This window comes from Phalangium opilio, unplaced genomic scaffold (assembly GCF_054372755.1).
Source record: "Phalangium opilio isolate 3A_F unplaced genomic scaffold, DU_Popi_V2 ptg000002l_1, whole genome shotgun sequence".
Taxonomy (NCBI): Eukaryota; Metazoa; Arthropoda; class Arachnida; order Opiliones; family Phalangiidae; genus Phalangium; species Phalangium opilio.
The window spans coordinates 4489129-4503256 of NW_028324144.1; the positions used below are offsets into that span (position 1 = coordinate 4489129).

The 14128-nt window shown below is 35.9% G+C and overlaps 1 protein-coding gene and 1 long non-coding RNA gene across 2 annotated transcripts; both read left to right on the forward strand.

Annotated features, from left to right (window-relative positions):
- Positions 1-271: 271 nt before the first annotated feature.
- LOC149718389 (uncharacterized) lies at positions 272-1877 on the forward strand. Its single transcript, XM_089860806.1, has 5 exons — positions 272-481; positions 629-672; positions 745-822; positions 1691-1792; positions 1866-1877. The coding sequence occupies exons 1-5, from the start codon at positions 301-303 to the stop codon at positions 1875-1877; spliced, it is 417 nt and encodes a 138-aa protein (XP_089716932.1). The 5' UTR covers positions 272-300.
- An 8202-nt stretch (positions 1878-10079) lies between these two features.
- LOC149718390 (uncharacterized) lies at positions 10080-10285 on the forward strand. The gene is made up of 2 exons (XR_016383573.1): positions 10080-10144; positions 10211-10285. It is a non-coding gene; the product is annotated as an uncharacterized LOC149718390 (long non-coding RNA).
- The last annotated feature ends 3843 nt before the right edge of the window (positions 10286-14128 follow it).

The following is a 14128-nucleotide window of genomic DNA, read 5'->3' on the forward strand; positions in this document are numbered from 1 at the left end:
GGGAGTCTACGAATTTTAACCAATGAGCTTACGACAACTACACAAAAATAAAGAAGCTGATAAAGCTCGCTATAATACATCGCCTCATATTTTTCGAATATTTTATTGAGAAAAAAGCTAGGAACAGACAGACCGACAAAGTAAACAGACCATTGCTTAATGTCTCATCTCTGGAGGCTTCAAGCGATTCACTTGCGCTTTAAGTTAACGCGTACGTAGTGAATATTGTTCATTCGTCGTCGTGACTTTGAAAGTAAATCCACGGAAGAGAATTACACCAGCAGCGTTAACGAAGTGAAAATGTCCAACTTCTTCGTAACGAAGATCTTTTTCGCGATGATAATTTTCATCTCGATTTCGAACGTGAAATCCAAAGAGAAAATAAAATGTCCCGAATATAATCTGTCTGGAGATGCCATTCATTACTCGAATTTGGCGTTAAAAGCTTATTGCCAAAAAGTAAATAAACCAGGCCTTTCTTGTAAGTTAAAGCGGTTTATCTCTCATCATGAAAAACCTTCCTTTATCTTTCTAAAAGCAGAGAAATACTTATCTTTATTGTGATTTTCAAAAACGTGACTCCATTTTAATAGATCCCAACTAATATCCCTTGAATTTGTCATTGCAGCTTTAATTGTTAAAGCACTTATGTGCCAAAAGAATTCACTTTTAGTAAGTATCTTCAATTTGATTTTGGTCGATATGTAATTGTTTGGCAAGATTTTATTATGGAAATTATTGTAGGAATTCTTTCAAAAAACGTTACCGAACAACGAATCGTGCGTGGAAGACGAGTCGATTTGCCAGAAAACCGATCAAGAGGTTTGACAATTTTAATCTATACATGCAACTATTATTATTATCAGAAGTAAGATGAGACTAGAAATACTGAGCTAACCAAATTCTTCCCTTGGCGAAAGTGAATATCCTTGATAAGACACCAACGGTTGGCCCTCTGGTAGCGGTTTCTGAATTTTCCCTCCAAAACGTGAGACGCTCGTGGCGGTAGACGGCCAAACTAGATTCAAGCACCCGCGTCCGCTTTAGGATGAGGGGAAGGGGATAGGAAATGTTTTTGGAACTCAACTAATTTTTCTCTCTCTCGTGTAGGCGCTATGGAAGCGGCATAAAATGTTCAAATTTGTTCACTAGTGCCAGGATCTACTACCAATGCTAGAGCTCTTTACTTCTATTCTCATCTTACTTCTGTTATTATATATCATGTACGTTCCATAACACGTATGTTCCATGAATATGACAGTTCCTATATTACTGTAAATTTTTTCGACACATCTTATACGAGAACAACTATTCATCTCAAAAAAAGCTATTAGGGTTGTATAACGGTGGTCTTTAATTGGGCAAATTTCAGGGATACATTAGGTAATAAGAAAACTCCAAGGAACCACCTAGCTAGTTGCTCTGTTACGGTTCAGGGCATTATATTTCATATTTTCTCAGTCTTATCGCCTTATCTCGAGTCTTTTCTTAGGTAGATCTTTTACAGGCAATAATAGCAAGGAGCTCAGCCTAAAGAAAGGGTTTTATGGTTTTTCGAATTAGACAAATTTTTCTGAATTAAATGATCCAAACTACTACTACTACTACTACTAAACCTTTCTAAAGGAAAATGAAATGACTTTGAACATAGGAAGTTCGCGTAATAAAGTTCTGCTCTCGTTTTTTTTAGAAAACACCGACCTTTTGCTGCATCGCCAGAGCTCTAAGTTTTAGAGCGAAAAAAGAAAATAAAATGGTCTATGAAATCTACAATACCATTAAGAATAAAAAAGTAATTTTAATTTTAAAGAAAATAGTCTTACAATTTTTGTAAATTGATGACTGCCTTTTCTTCAACAATCTAGTGTCCTAAATAGAAGCATTGCCTGATATAAGTTTACATTTATTGGAGTTGCCACGAGTATATTTCTGCAATAAAATATTGAATTAAAATATATTTGAATTTGTCTTATTTATGGTAGCGATATTATAAGCAAATAACACAAAACTTATGATAAGACTACAAAGACTGTGCTCATGTTCTAGGGCAACACAACTTTCTTTCTTAACTGACTTAACACTACACATTCTTACGCCTTAGCTTTGCCTATTTTATCGAAAACTCATTAAAAACCATACTATCAAGTTACTTTCTCAATTAATCTGCCAATTGAAAGACTTGACTGCAATGGCCAAAATCGAAATAGATTCAGATTTCACTGATAAACTAAAAGTTGCACCTTTGACCATTGGCGTAGTGCCCTGTGTATATTTCATGATAAAATATATTTCGTGAAGTGGAATTTTGCTAAGAAAAAAGAAGATTGAATTATGATAGGTAATTTTTTAAAAGTGTTGATAACCAATAAATAGATTGGCTGCAATGTTAATTGCTTTAGAAACAAATATAGTAAAATTCTATGTTAAAAATCGAAACATGTTAACATCTGTGAAATCAATTTTCTGATTCCCTTTTATAGCTACGTGTGCTCATCTAATACAATAGAATTGAGAATTGAGCTCAATCCAAATTTTGAAGGTTGCGCGTCGGTCCACTTTAACAATATGTATTATTCATAATTATTTAAAAAAATTTAGATTATGTTAAATCAGAAACGAACGAAAGTGAACTTTGGCAAATAACTTTTAATAGGTAATGAACTGAAACAAATAGCATGTTCCATTTACCACTCTGAGGGCTCTGAATTATTTTGTATGTTCCATTTGTAGATCTAGATTAGCACTGGCTCGTGTATGTCTTATCCAATTGCCTCATGCCCAACCGGAAATCCGCTCGCGACTGATCTGTGTTAAAAGACCGATCAGTACGGATCGCTTGCTGAATCGGTAGTGGTGACGCAAAAATATTCTTAGACGTTTTCCGGAATTGTTTATCTTATTTCCAGGTAGATCTGTGATCGATTTGAGCACTCCTTTGAATATTATGACGTATTAACGCTTATCGCGAGAGATATCAAAGCAGTAAAATGGTATACGCTTTGAAACCCAACCTGAATTAGAGAAAGTAGTCTCTTTTATACTGTGCATTGCTTGAGACCGTAACGCCATCTATTGATGTAATATTTATGTCTCTATAAATAAATTGAATACGTCAGATAAATATAGTTTAATCAATTTAACAGAAACACTTTCATCGTGATACGCGGGCTGTTATCTCTCATCTAACGGGATACCCCGAAATAGTTGCATCTAAGATAACGAACTATAAGATTTCCCTTTTCTGTAATGAGTCTCCACTCAATAAAGTCTCAAGTTTTTGTTAATAAAAACGCAGGGCGTTACGCGATTGGTCGGAGGTCCTTCTTTATCCTTTAAACCTGAACCTAATTTGAATTTTAAAGTCATTCGGAAGTATTTCCTGGATCTTTGCAGACTGGTCTTATAATTAGTAGAAGAAAAATCACTTGATTTTCTACTTCACCCTCCCTTTAAGAGAAGGGGTTCTGAACCAAGGTGTAGTCACTTGGCTTAAGCAATATTCGCCTTTGACTGTAATTAAAGGTATTATAGCGATTTCCACTGACTGCACTAGAGCACTCTAAGTGCACTCTCGGCGCGTTTTCGTCCGCCACTGGGAACACGAGTGCAACACTCGCCCAGAATCGCGTTTTCCACTGACCTCCAAAACTGCCCGAGAATTGCTCTTTCGTGCTCTGAAAAATTCGACGGAGCGACGGTGCTCGAGTATGACGTAACAAAATTAAAATGACGCACCACGCGGTATCTCATAGAAGACAGGCTCTCGCTTATGCTTATTTATTTCTGGAATCATCTTCTGAAAGTTCTGAAGATGAAGAATAAGAGGTTTTATCATTACTTTAAAGATATTACGCCTCATCCTAAAACCAATAATTATATCAGAGACGTGGTCGATCATTACTCAAAATAGATTTTTTTGTAAATTAATGGAAATGATAAGTCTATTAATTGGTTTCAGCCCATTTGCGTCAAGATATATGTATACATTTTATTACAATTTCGTCTCCGCACGGCGCCACTTTTGATTATTCAGAGCGCGCTCGGACCTCTCGATCGTGTTCCACTGACGAAACTATTCTCTCCAAAACTCGCTGAGGGCAGTTACGTCATCCTAACCCTGAGAGCACTCTTTGGAGCAGTCAGTGGAAATCGCTATTACACTTAATATTTCAAAGCCCTTAAATTACAGTGCTGAAATGATTAAACGTAATCCTTAAAAAGTGTACAGGGAAATCTCCTAATATCTGAGCACTTGTAAAGTGTTTTTTAACGCGGGATATTCCAATAAGAAATTTGGGTCTTCCTTTTGCAAAATCCAGTTCACCTCTGATATTTTCTATTGGTTTTATTTTGGAGGGGGGTGGGGGTGGGGTGGTTTTTCTATTAACATTCTATTCCACGATTATTTATTTATTCAATGACTGTTGATCTCCTTCTGTTCTGGGAAATTTTGCCCAATGAAGAAAGGTAAAAAGTGAAGGATTGAATTTTGTTCTGTCCCTATGAATAGGGTTGGTGGGTACATTTCATGCTGGTTTGAATCAACGTAGTTCACAGTGACAGACCTCGCTCGAGTCTGGCTAAGCATGTATTTCACGATGAACAGAGACCATTCCTGCTCTGTAGAGAATCCAACGAGTAGGGGCGGAGGGCTCTCTACCGGCTCGACAAGAGGCGAGATGGCGCCAAGTTCGCTACACACGGGAGGCAAGCCAAACTCGCACTGCCTCTAGCGGCGCTTCTTGACTTACCCTACGCCCTGTAAAGTTCACTTAACCCACGCCAATAATGGAATGGTCTATTTCTTACCATTTCATCATTCGTTTTGAAATCCCTCTCCAATAACAAACAAATTTTCTTGGCGACAACGCAATCACGAGATCTTGAATTACAAACCATAATGCAACGAGTTTAATATCGTCGTAGCAGTACGATAGAAGAGGTACGAGAAGTTTAGTTACATACCATGATGTTATGACATATGTCAAGCCAACGTTTTTCCCAGACAGCACAATGGAGCGTGTACGAGAACTTAACCACCTTACCACTACAGCAAGCAGAACTTTTAAAAACAACACATTATGCTATTCCTTATATTAAGGTACGAGCTTTCTCCAACAAACTATATTAGAGGAAGAAGGAGAAATTTTATTTACAAAGGATAATTTAATCAGAAAACCATAACTACCAAACAAATCATCATGTTATAACTTCAAAGTATACACAGTTTAACCAAAGAAATTACTCCAACTATGTATAAACAAGTTGACATGGTTCACTATACCACTCCTTACCGTACTTTGATTTTCACCTGAAATTAAGATAAGGAATTTTATTAAACTATTGATTGACATAAAAAGAGATTGGTTGCAAAAGTTGAGGTTCAAATGTTAATTGCTTTATAACAGAATTTGGCAAAATCGAAACATTTAAATATCTGCGTCATCAATCTACTGTAGCCCTTTTAAACCTACTGGTGGTATTAAAAATCAAATTTTTAAGTGTTAATATTCAAGTGTCAATATTTAGTTTTAATTCATAATCAGTTAATTAATTAATCGAGTAATATTTTTTTGTAAAATGTTCAATTTAAATTTGTAAATCTGTTTTGTTAAATTTGTTGTGTATATAGAACTTTTTGTAAACCACATTTTTTTTTGAGTTCGACACCTGTTTTTTTTTGTTAAGGTATTTGTTTGGTTAGTGACGCACTAGGTTTTTTTTCTATATTGTTGTTGACGAACTCCTCGCTTGGGTATTTTTTTTTGAAGCAAACAAATAAGAAAGTTAAAAGTATTTTTGAACGTAAAAGCGAACAGGGATGATCATTGGCTAAGGTTAGGACCTTTACCCGATAAAGCACCAACGGTCATTGGTCACAATTTGAGCGTTTGAAGCACGCTATTTACTATAAAAACCGCGCTTGACCAAGACCAAAGAAAATATACGCTCCAGGAATGGAAGGTATGTCTCGGGGTTGGGTTGACAAGGAACTTCCGGTCTATGCAAGTTCGATGTAGCCGGAAATACCTCGGTCGACCGAGCCTGCCTTTGGAGCGTACTAGGAGGGGAGAGACAAAAATTTACACTAGAGGAAGCTACAGTTTCCATTCCTGGGGCGTGTATCTTCTTTGCCAAGACACACCTGAGACTCCCTTTAGAACTTTTGAAACGAGAAGGTCTATCCGTGCGTTTAGAGACCACCAACGGGAAAACTAGAGCTACTCAAAGCGCGAGTAAAAACGAATAAACCCTTTATGTGAGACCCAACGCGGGGGAACAACAACAAAAGTTAGTTTTTTTTTTTTTGAGAGGCAAAGTACGCCACAAAGGAATTTTTTTAAAACTTGGTAGAAAAAGACTCAATGTGCGAGTCAAAATTAGTAACAATTTTTGAGTAAAAATAAAGTAATTTTTTGTGCTTTTATTTAACCAACAACCGCCTTCTTATTTGCGAGTGAAAAAAACGTGCCAACGCGTGAGTAGTCTAATTTTCCATCATTAATCGCGTTAGTGTTTCAGTAATGAACTCAGCTCTCCCAATGCTACAGATGGTCACGTAACAGAATAAATTTGAGAATTCAGCTCAAACACAATTTTCTTAAACGCGGTAAAATTAATCTCTCAAATTATATCTAGATCCAAGGGATATGGGCAATTCTCACAGGCTGAGAGGTAGGGGAAAAGAGGTTCGATTTAGCAGATGACACTAAAACCAATAGTGGAACATTAGGCCTCGTTCTTAAAACTAAGTAAAAGCTAATTATTTTCTAGTACGAGATAATTAATTTTGTATATTATATTTTCCTTTTATATTTAAAAAAGGCCGTTCTTTTAAGGTATAATGTTATCTTACCTGAACATATCCTTTAAGTTTTCTCATAGAAATGTTATGTGATCTTAATTTTTAAGCCATCATGCGGTCCAGAACATTTAATTCGACAATATTTCATTCTTGACAGCTCAATAGAGAAAGAATAACAAAAATTTAATAACAAACAAACATCAAGCAATAAAACAACAAACAAATATCAAGCTATGCTCTGAAAAATATACGCCTTCTGACAGCCTACATTTATTTAAACGTTAAAAACACAACATGGTTCTATGACGTGAATGGGAGTTAACGAAATTTAACCAATGAGCTCGCGACAACTAAACAAAGATTAAAAAGTTGATAAAGCTCACTATAATACATCTCCTTCTCTTATTCGAATGTTTCATTGAGAATAGCGCTAGAAACAGACAGACCGACAAACTGAAAAGACCATTGCTTAAACTTCCAATGAAAATAACTGGAGACATGAAAACGGTTCAATCCTTAAATAACGCTTGCATTGTTAATATTGTTCATTCCTCGTCTTGACTTTGAAAGTAAATCCACGAAAGACAAAATACACCAGCAGCGTTGACGAAGTGAAAATGTCCAACTTCTTCGTAACTAAGTTCTTTTTCTCGATGACAATTTTGATCTCGATTTCGAACGCGATGACTATTACCAAGATTCCGCACGTTAGAACCACAGAGTCAGAAATGTCCGATAAATGCCCCGGATATAATAAGAATGAAGTAGCTTTTTCAAAATTATCGTTACTCGCTTATTGCAAACTTTCGAAGATAGATCCTCGTAAGTAAAATCAGTTTGTCTCTCAAGATGAGAAACATTAAAGGCCGGGAAACGGCGAAAAGGGTTCTTGTCAAACTGAAAACCGTGCATCGATCTAACAATGGGCGACCGTGCTTCAAACTTTTTAGGGGTTCTTGTCAAACTGAAAGCCGTGCAAAGCGGTTCTTGTCAAACTGAAGATAAACAATGGACAGTCTCTTAAATTTTGTTTCCCCGACTTTTTGCATCCCCCATTTAAGAGACTGTCCATTGTTTATCTTTAGTTTGACAAGAACCGCTTTGCACGGCTTTCAGTTTGACAAGAACCCCTAAAAAGTTTGAAGCACGGTCGCCCATTGTTAGTTCGATGCACGGTTTTCAGTTTGACAAGAACCCTTCTCGCCGTTTCCCGGCCTTTAACTTCTTTCTAAAAACAAAGAGATTCTTACCTTTGTACCGAAATGAAAGAATATATTTTGTATTAAATTAGGCCTAGGTCAAAACTTCTTTTTAAGGAACTTTAAATGTACCTTTATATTGCATAACCATAGATTAATTTTTATAAAACTGACGTAAATTAAAGGGTGATTATTTTTTTGTTGGTTAAATTGAGTGTAAACTGAATTTATGCACCATACTTTTCGAAAAGGGACACTTTTTCAAACCCACTAATTACGAGCTCCAAGGTGATAGTGGATCTTGCCTCTATTGGTTTCTAGACACGCTTGTTCATGGTGTACCCGGGGCTATCAACACACGAAACACCATCACAAAGATAGGTCTGGTTACATAACCACACCAAGCAAAAAGCTAATTTCTTGTTGAAGGGGCCAACTACTCACTCAGTTGACCCAAATAACACACCCTTAGCTTTATTTGCAGACTAGTCAGAAACACAAATCCATATTCAGAAAATGCGAGTAGATCACTCGTTTGGAAGTAACTTCCACTGGAATCTAAACTCTTGTGTAATGATGAATGTAATAGAGTTAGCAAAGCTTAGAGAATGTCCGAAACTATGGAGAGATACGACTGACCACCACCGAGATTTTCAAAAATTTGACTAATAATTCCGGACTAATATCCCTTGAAATTCTCATTGCAGTTAGAATTTGGACATCCGATAAATGCCGAATGGATAAAATTTTAGTAAGTATCTTCAGTTCGCTTTTGGTCGATATGCATTTTTTTTCCAAGATTTATAATGGAAATTATCGTAGGATCTCTTTCAAAATACGTTACCCAACAACGAAGCTTGCATGAAAGACAATTCCATTTGTCAGGAAAACCTTCAAAAGGTTTGAAAATTTCAATTATAGGCCTATATGCAATTATTATTATTACATGTCTCGTATGTTCCATAAGTATGCCAGTTCCGATATATTTTTAATGTTTGTGACAAATCTAATTCGAGAAAAACTATGTGTATCTCAAAGAACGATTAGGGTTGTATAACGGTGGTATTTTCTTTGGCAAATCTCGTAGATTTTACGAATGAATTTTCGTGACTTGTTAATTACCTAATGTATCCCTGTGTGACCGTATTTGTATGTAGGTGCGTTAATTTTTGAAATAGTCATATTGTGAACTTGAGAACTTTTACGCAACCCTTAATTCCCATCTCTTTTAAAAACCAACAATGGCAATCCTGGTTTTTGTTGTTGTGAGTAGGCCCTCGAAACACTACCTTTAACGGTAATCCTAATCACAATCCCTTTTAAAATCGCCAATGAGTTTTAGTAAGTAGCCCCTCGATGATTACACGTAACCCAGACGCAACCCTTGATACCAATCTCTTTTAAAATCACCAATAAAAATACCCAATTTTTTAGTGAGTAGTTCCTCGACACGCTACCTTTAATGATATCAGAAGTAAGATAAGGGACTAGAAGTATTGAGCTAACTAAATTCTTCACTTGGCAAAAGTGAATATTCTTGATAACACACCAACGGTTGGCCCTCTGGTAGCGGTTTCCGAATTTTCCCTCCAAAACGTGTGACACTAGCGGCGGTAGACGCCAAACTAGATTCAAGCACCCGCGTCCTTGTTCCGCGGCTTTATATTAAGGGGAAGGGGGTAGAAAATGTTTTCGGAACTCGACCAATTTTTTTTCTCTAGGCGCGATGGAAGTGGCATAAAATCCTCAAATTTGTTCACTAAATCACTAGTGCCTATGCTAGAGCACTTTACTTCTAGTCCCTTATCTTACTTCTGATGATATTAAGATGATTACCCTTAACCTATTAGTAATCCTTAATCCCAATCCCTTTTAAAATCGACACCGGCCTGGCTGGTTCTTACCGACCCAAACTACTACTGCACCTTCAAAAGTCATATGAAATGGAATGAACTTATGAACATAATTCAAACTGACTATAATAAATGAGGTTCGCGTAATAAAGTTCTGTTCTCACTTTGACCGTTTTGCTTAGGAAATACCGTCTCTTCTTCTTTGCTGCGGCGCCAGAGTAGCGAGGGTCATAGCTGAGAAAGAAAGGAAGAAGCTAATTCAAATTGATTTTTCAATATATATAAAAGTATTTATATTTAAAAAAAGAGTTATTTTTTTTCCTAATTTGATGATTGCCATTTCTTCAATATAGTGTAAACAATAGAAGCGACCATTTATTGGAGTTGCCACCAGTTCATTATGTCTCCAATAAAATATTGAATTAAAATATATTTGAATTTGTCTTATTTAAAATTACAATGTAAACACGTTTTAAGCCAATAACTCTTTGCGTAATAATACAGAGGTTAAAACTAGAAAGACTGTGGTCATGTTTATGCGCAATACTACTTTCTTTCTCCACAGATTTAACATTGCGTATTCTTACGCCTTAGCCTTCCCTATATTTTATCAAAAGCTCTTTGAAAACTAAATACTATGAAGTGACTTTGTTATCAATTATTTCGCCTTTTGAAAGACCTATTTGCATTGCGCAAAATCGAAATTGATTCAGATTTCATTGATAAACTAAAAGTTACACCTTTGACCAATGGCGTAGCACCCTGCGTATATTTCATGATAATATATATTTCGTGAAATGGAATTTTGCTAAAAAAAAGATCGAATTAAGCTAGGCAATTTTTAAAGATTATTGATAGTCAATAGATTGGCTGCAATTTTAATTGCTTTGTAAACAAATTTAGTAAAATTGTTTGTTGAAAATCGAAACATCATAATATCTGTGACATCAACTAATTTTCTGATGACCTTTTATAGCTACGTGTGGTCATCAAATAGAATAGAATTGAGCTCAATCCAAATTTTGAAGGTCCACTTCAATAATAGACATAAATCACAATTATTTAAATAAATTTAGATTATGTTAAATCAGAGACGAACGAGAGTGAACTATGGCAAATAACCTTTAATAGGTAGTGAACTGAAACAAATAGCATATTCCATTTACCGCTCTGGGGGCTGTAATTAAATTCCGTGTTCCATTTGTAGATCTATATCAGCACTGGCTCGTGTATGTCTTATCCAATTGCTTCATGCCCAACCCGAGATCCGCTCGCGAGCGATCTGCGTAAAAAGACCGATCAGTATGTATCGCTCGCTAAATCGGTAGAGACATTATAGCGGGGCGAAGCAAAAATATTCATAGAGCATCTTCGGAATTATTTATTTATTATTTATTTATTTAATGAATGGATGATTGCCCACAAAGTCAACAGAGTGACGTATAAATGGGCATCGTACGTAGTTACAAAATGTCGAGAGAAAGAGAAATTAAATGTAATTACAAAGTAGAAAACATTAACACGTAATTTATCATGAGCAAATAGTACAATATCATTAGGTAAAAATAACAACACGGGAATAATTGAGACCATGTATATGTAGAAAAAAAATTAAATGAAATAAGTAAAAAAAAAGATAATAAAGAAAAGTAATTAAAAAGGTACATTAAAAGTTGGCCAATCAGAATAAAATAAAAAAAAAAAACTAAGAATACAGTGAGGAACCGAGGGAAATGGAAAGTCACAAAGTAGCACTAAAAAATTTTATCAAATGACGACGGAATTGAGATTTGGTAGAAAGTATGATAATATCATTGGGCAATGAGTTCCAATCATCAATGACAGAAATGGCAAAATGCTTTTGGCGGAAGGTAGTCGCGACACGCGGTTTAGTTAATTTCTGTGAGTGACCACGAGTTCTTGTATTGGAATATGGGGTGAAAAATAGAGAGGGGTCCAAAACAAGGTTACGATGGACAATATCGAATACTAAACACAGGTTGTTGATTTTGTGTCGTATGGCGATAGGGTCAATGTTTAGTGTAGATAGACGTTGGGGGCTGGGTAGTTACTAAGTTTGTGCGGAAGCTTGGAGTAAGCATTTTGGGCCTTTTGTAATACGTGGATATCAGTTAATAAATGGGGGGACCAAACTGGTGAACAAGAGTCAATTAGAGGAAGGACTAATGAATTGTAGAGCGTTTTAATAAGGGGTATGGACCTAAAATTTAAGTTACGGCGGATTATGCCTGTCAGACTCCTAATACGCTTAGAAATTTTGAGTGTGTGAACGGAATGTTTGTTTATCTTATTGCCAGGTCGATCTGTGAACGATTTAGCCACTCATTCGAATATAATGACGTATTAAGCTTATCGCGAGGGATATCAAAGCAATAAAATGGTATACGCTTTGAAACCCAACCTGAAACCTGACCTAGAGAGAGAGAAAGTAGTCTCTTTTATACTGTACATAGCATAGAGACCGTAACGCCATCTATTGATGTAATATTTATGTCTCCATAAATAATTTGAATACGTCAGCTAAATATGGTTTAATCATTTTAACAGAAACACTTTCATCATGATATCCGGGATGTTATCTCTCACCTAACGGGATACCCCGAAACAGTTGCATCTAAGATAACGAACTCTACGATTTCTCTTTTCTGTAATGAGTCTCCCCTCAATAGTCTCCCCGGTTAAGAAGTGGTTCTGAACCCAGGTGTAGTCACTTGGCGTAATCAATATGCACCTTTGATTGTACTTACTTAAATGTATTGAATTACAGTGCTGAAATGATTAAATGTAATGCTTAATAAGTGTACAAGGAAATTTCCTAATGTCTGAGCACTCGTAAATAGTTTTCTATCGCGGGACAAGAAATTTGGGTCTTCCTTATGGAAAATCCAGTTCACCTTGGATATTTTCTATTGGTTTTTCTCGGGTTCTATTCACATTCTATTCCACGATGATTTATTAATTCAATGACTGAATTTGATTTCCTTCCGTTCTGGGAAATTTTGCCCCCAAGTTTGATCTTTACAATTAAGAAGGATAAAAGGTAAAGGATTGGAATTTTGTTCTGTCCCTAAGAATAGTAGACCTATGGGTTGGTGGGTACGTTTCATCTTACTTCCCTCTTCCAAGATGTGGGCGTTCATGGTGCTACACCACAGTGACGTAAAAGTTTCTTTTTTAATTTCTCTAAAAGAACGAGAATTTGACCTTTAATTTCAAAGCATGGTGGTACGACACATTTTATCCGACGAGACAGCTCAGCAGTGAAGGAATAAGAAAAGTTTAGATTTGACAAATATCAACCTATTCTGTGACAAATATCAACGATCTTATGACAAATATCAGACTACGCTCTTCTGGCAGCACAATAGACACCAATGTAATCTTTCATCCTATGGCTTGAAAGGGAGGTAACAAAGTCTACAACTATACAAAAAACAAGTCGATAAAACCAACTATAATGCATTTCCCCATCCAAATTCGAATATTTCATTGAAAATGCAGCAGACCGACAAACTGAAAAGACCATTGCATAATGTCTCAATGAACATTACTAGAGGCTTGAAAACGATTCAACCGCGCTTTAAGTTAACGCGTACGTAGTGAATATTATTGTTCATTCCTCGTCGTGACTTTGAAGGTAAATCCACGGAAGAGAATTACACCAGAAGCGTTAACGAAGTGAAAATGTCCAACTTCTTCGCAACGAAGATCTTTTTCGCGATGATAATTTTGATCCCGATTTCGAACGGGAGGTCCCACATGTCAAAAAAATGTCCCGGATATGAAAAAGACAAAGAATTAGGTACTATCGGAAATCATGTTTACAAGATTTTGTAATCTTTCAATGGAAACCAACAACTTTAAAAATGGTGATTCGTGTAAGTAAAAGAAGGGAGAGAGATACGACTGAGCCTCATCCAAACTTTCAAAAAACGTGACTAATAATTCCGACTAATATCCCTTGAAATTCTTATTGCAGCTGAAAATCAGAAAATTATATGCGTAAAGAATAGTATTTTAGTAAGTATCTTCAGTTTGCGTAATTGTTTTCATTATTTTATCATGGAAATTATCGTAGGATTTCTCTCAAAATACCTTACCGAACAATGAAAAGTGCGTGGAAAACGAGTCGATTTGCCAGAAAACGATCAAGAGGTTTGACAATTTTAATTAAACTTGCTATAATTATTATTTTATATCTCGTATGATCCATAAGTATGACAGTTCCTAATTAGGGATACACAAGGTAA

Coding starts and splice junctions, on each gene's coding strand:
- LOC149718389 (XM_089860806.1), top strand. CDS start 301: ATGTCCAACTTCTTCGTAACGAAGATCTTTTTCGCGATGATAATTTTC. Junction 482..628: donor AAATAAACCAGGCCTTTCTT/GTAAGTTAAAGC, acceptor TTGTCATTGCAG/CTTTAATTGTTAAAGCACTT. Junction 673..744: donor GCCAAAAGAATTCACTTTTA/GTAAGTATCTTC, acceptor AAATTATTGTAG/GAATTCTTTCAAAAAACGTT.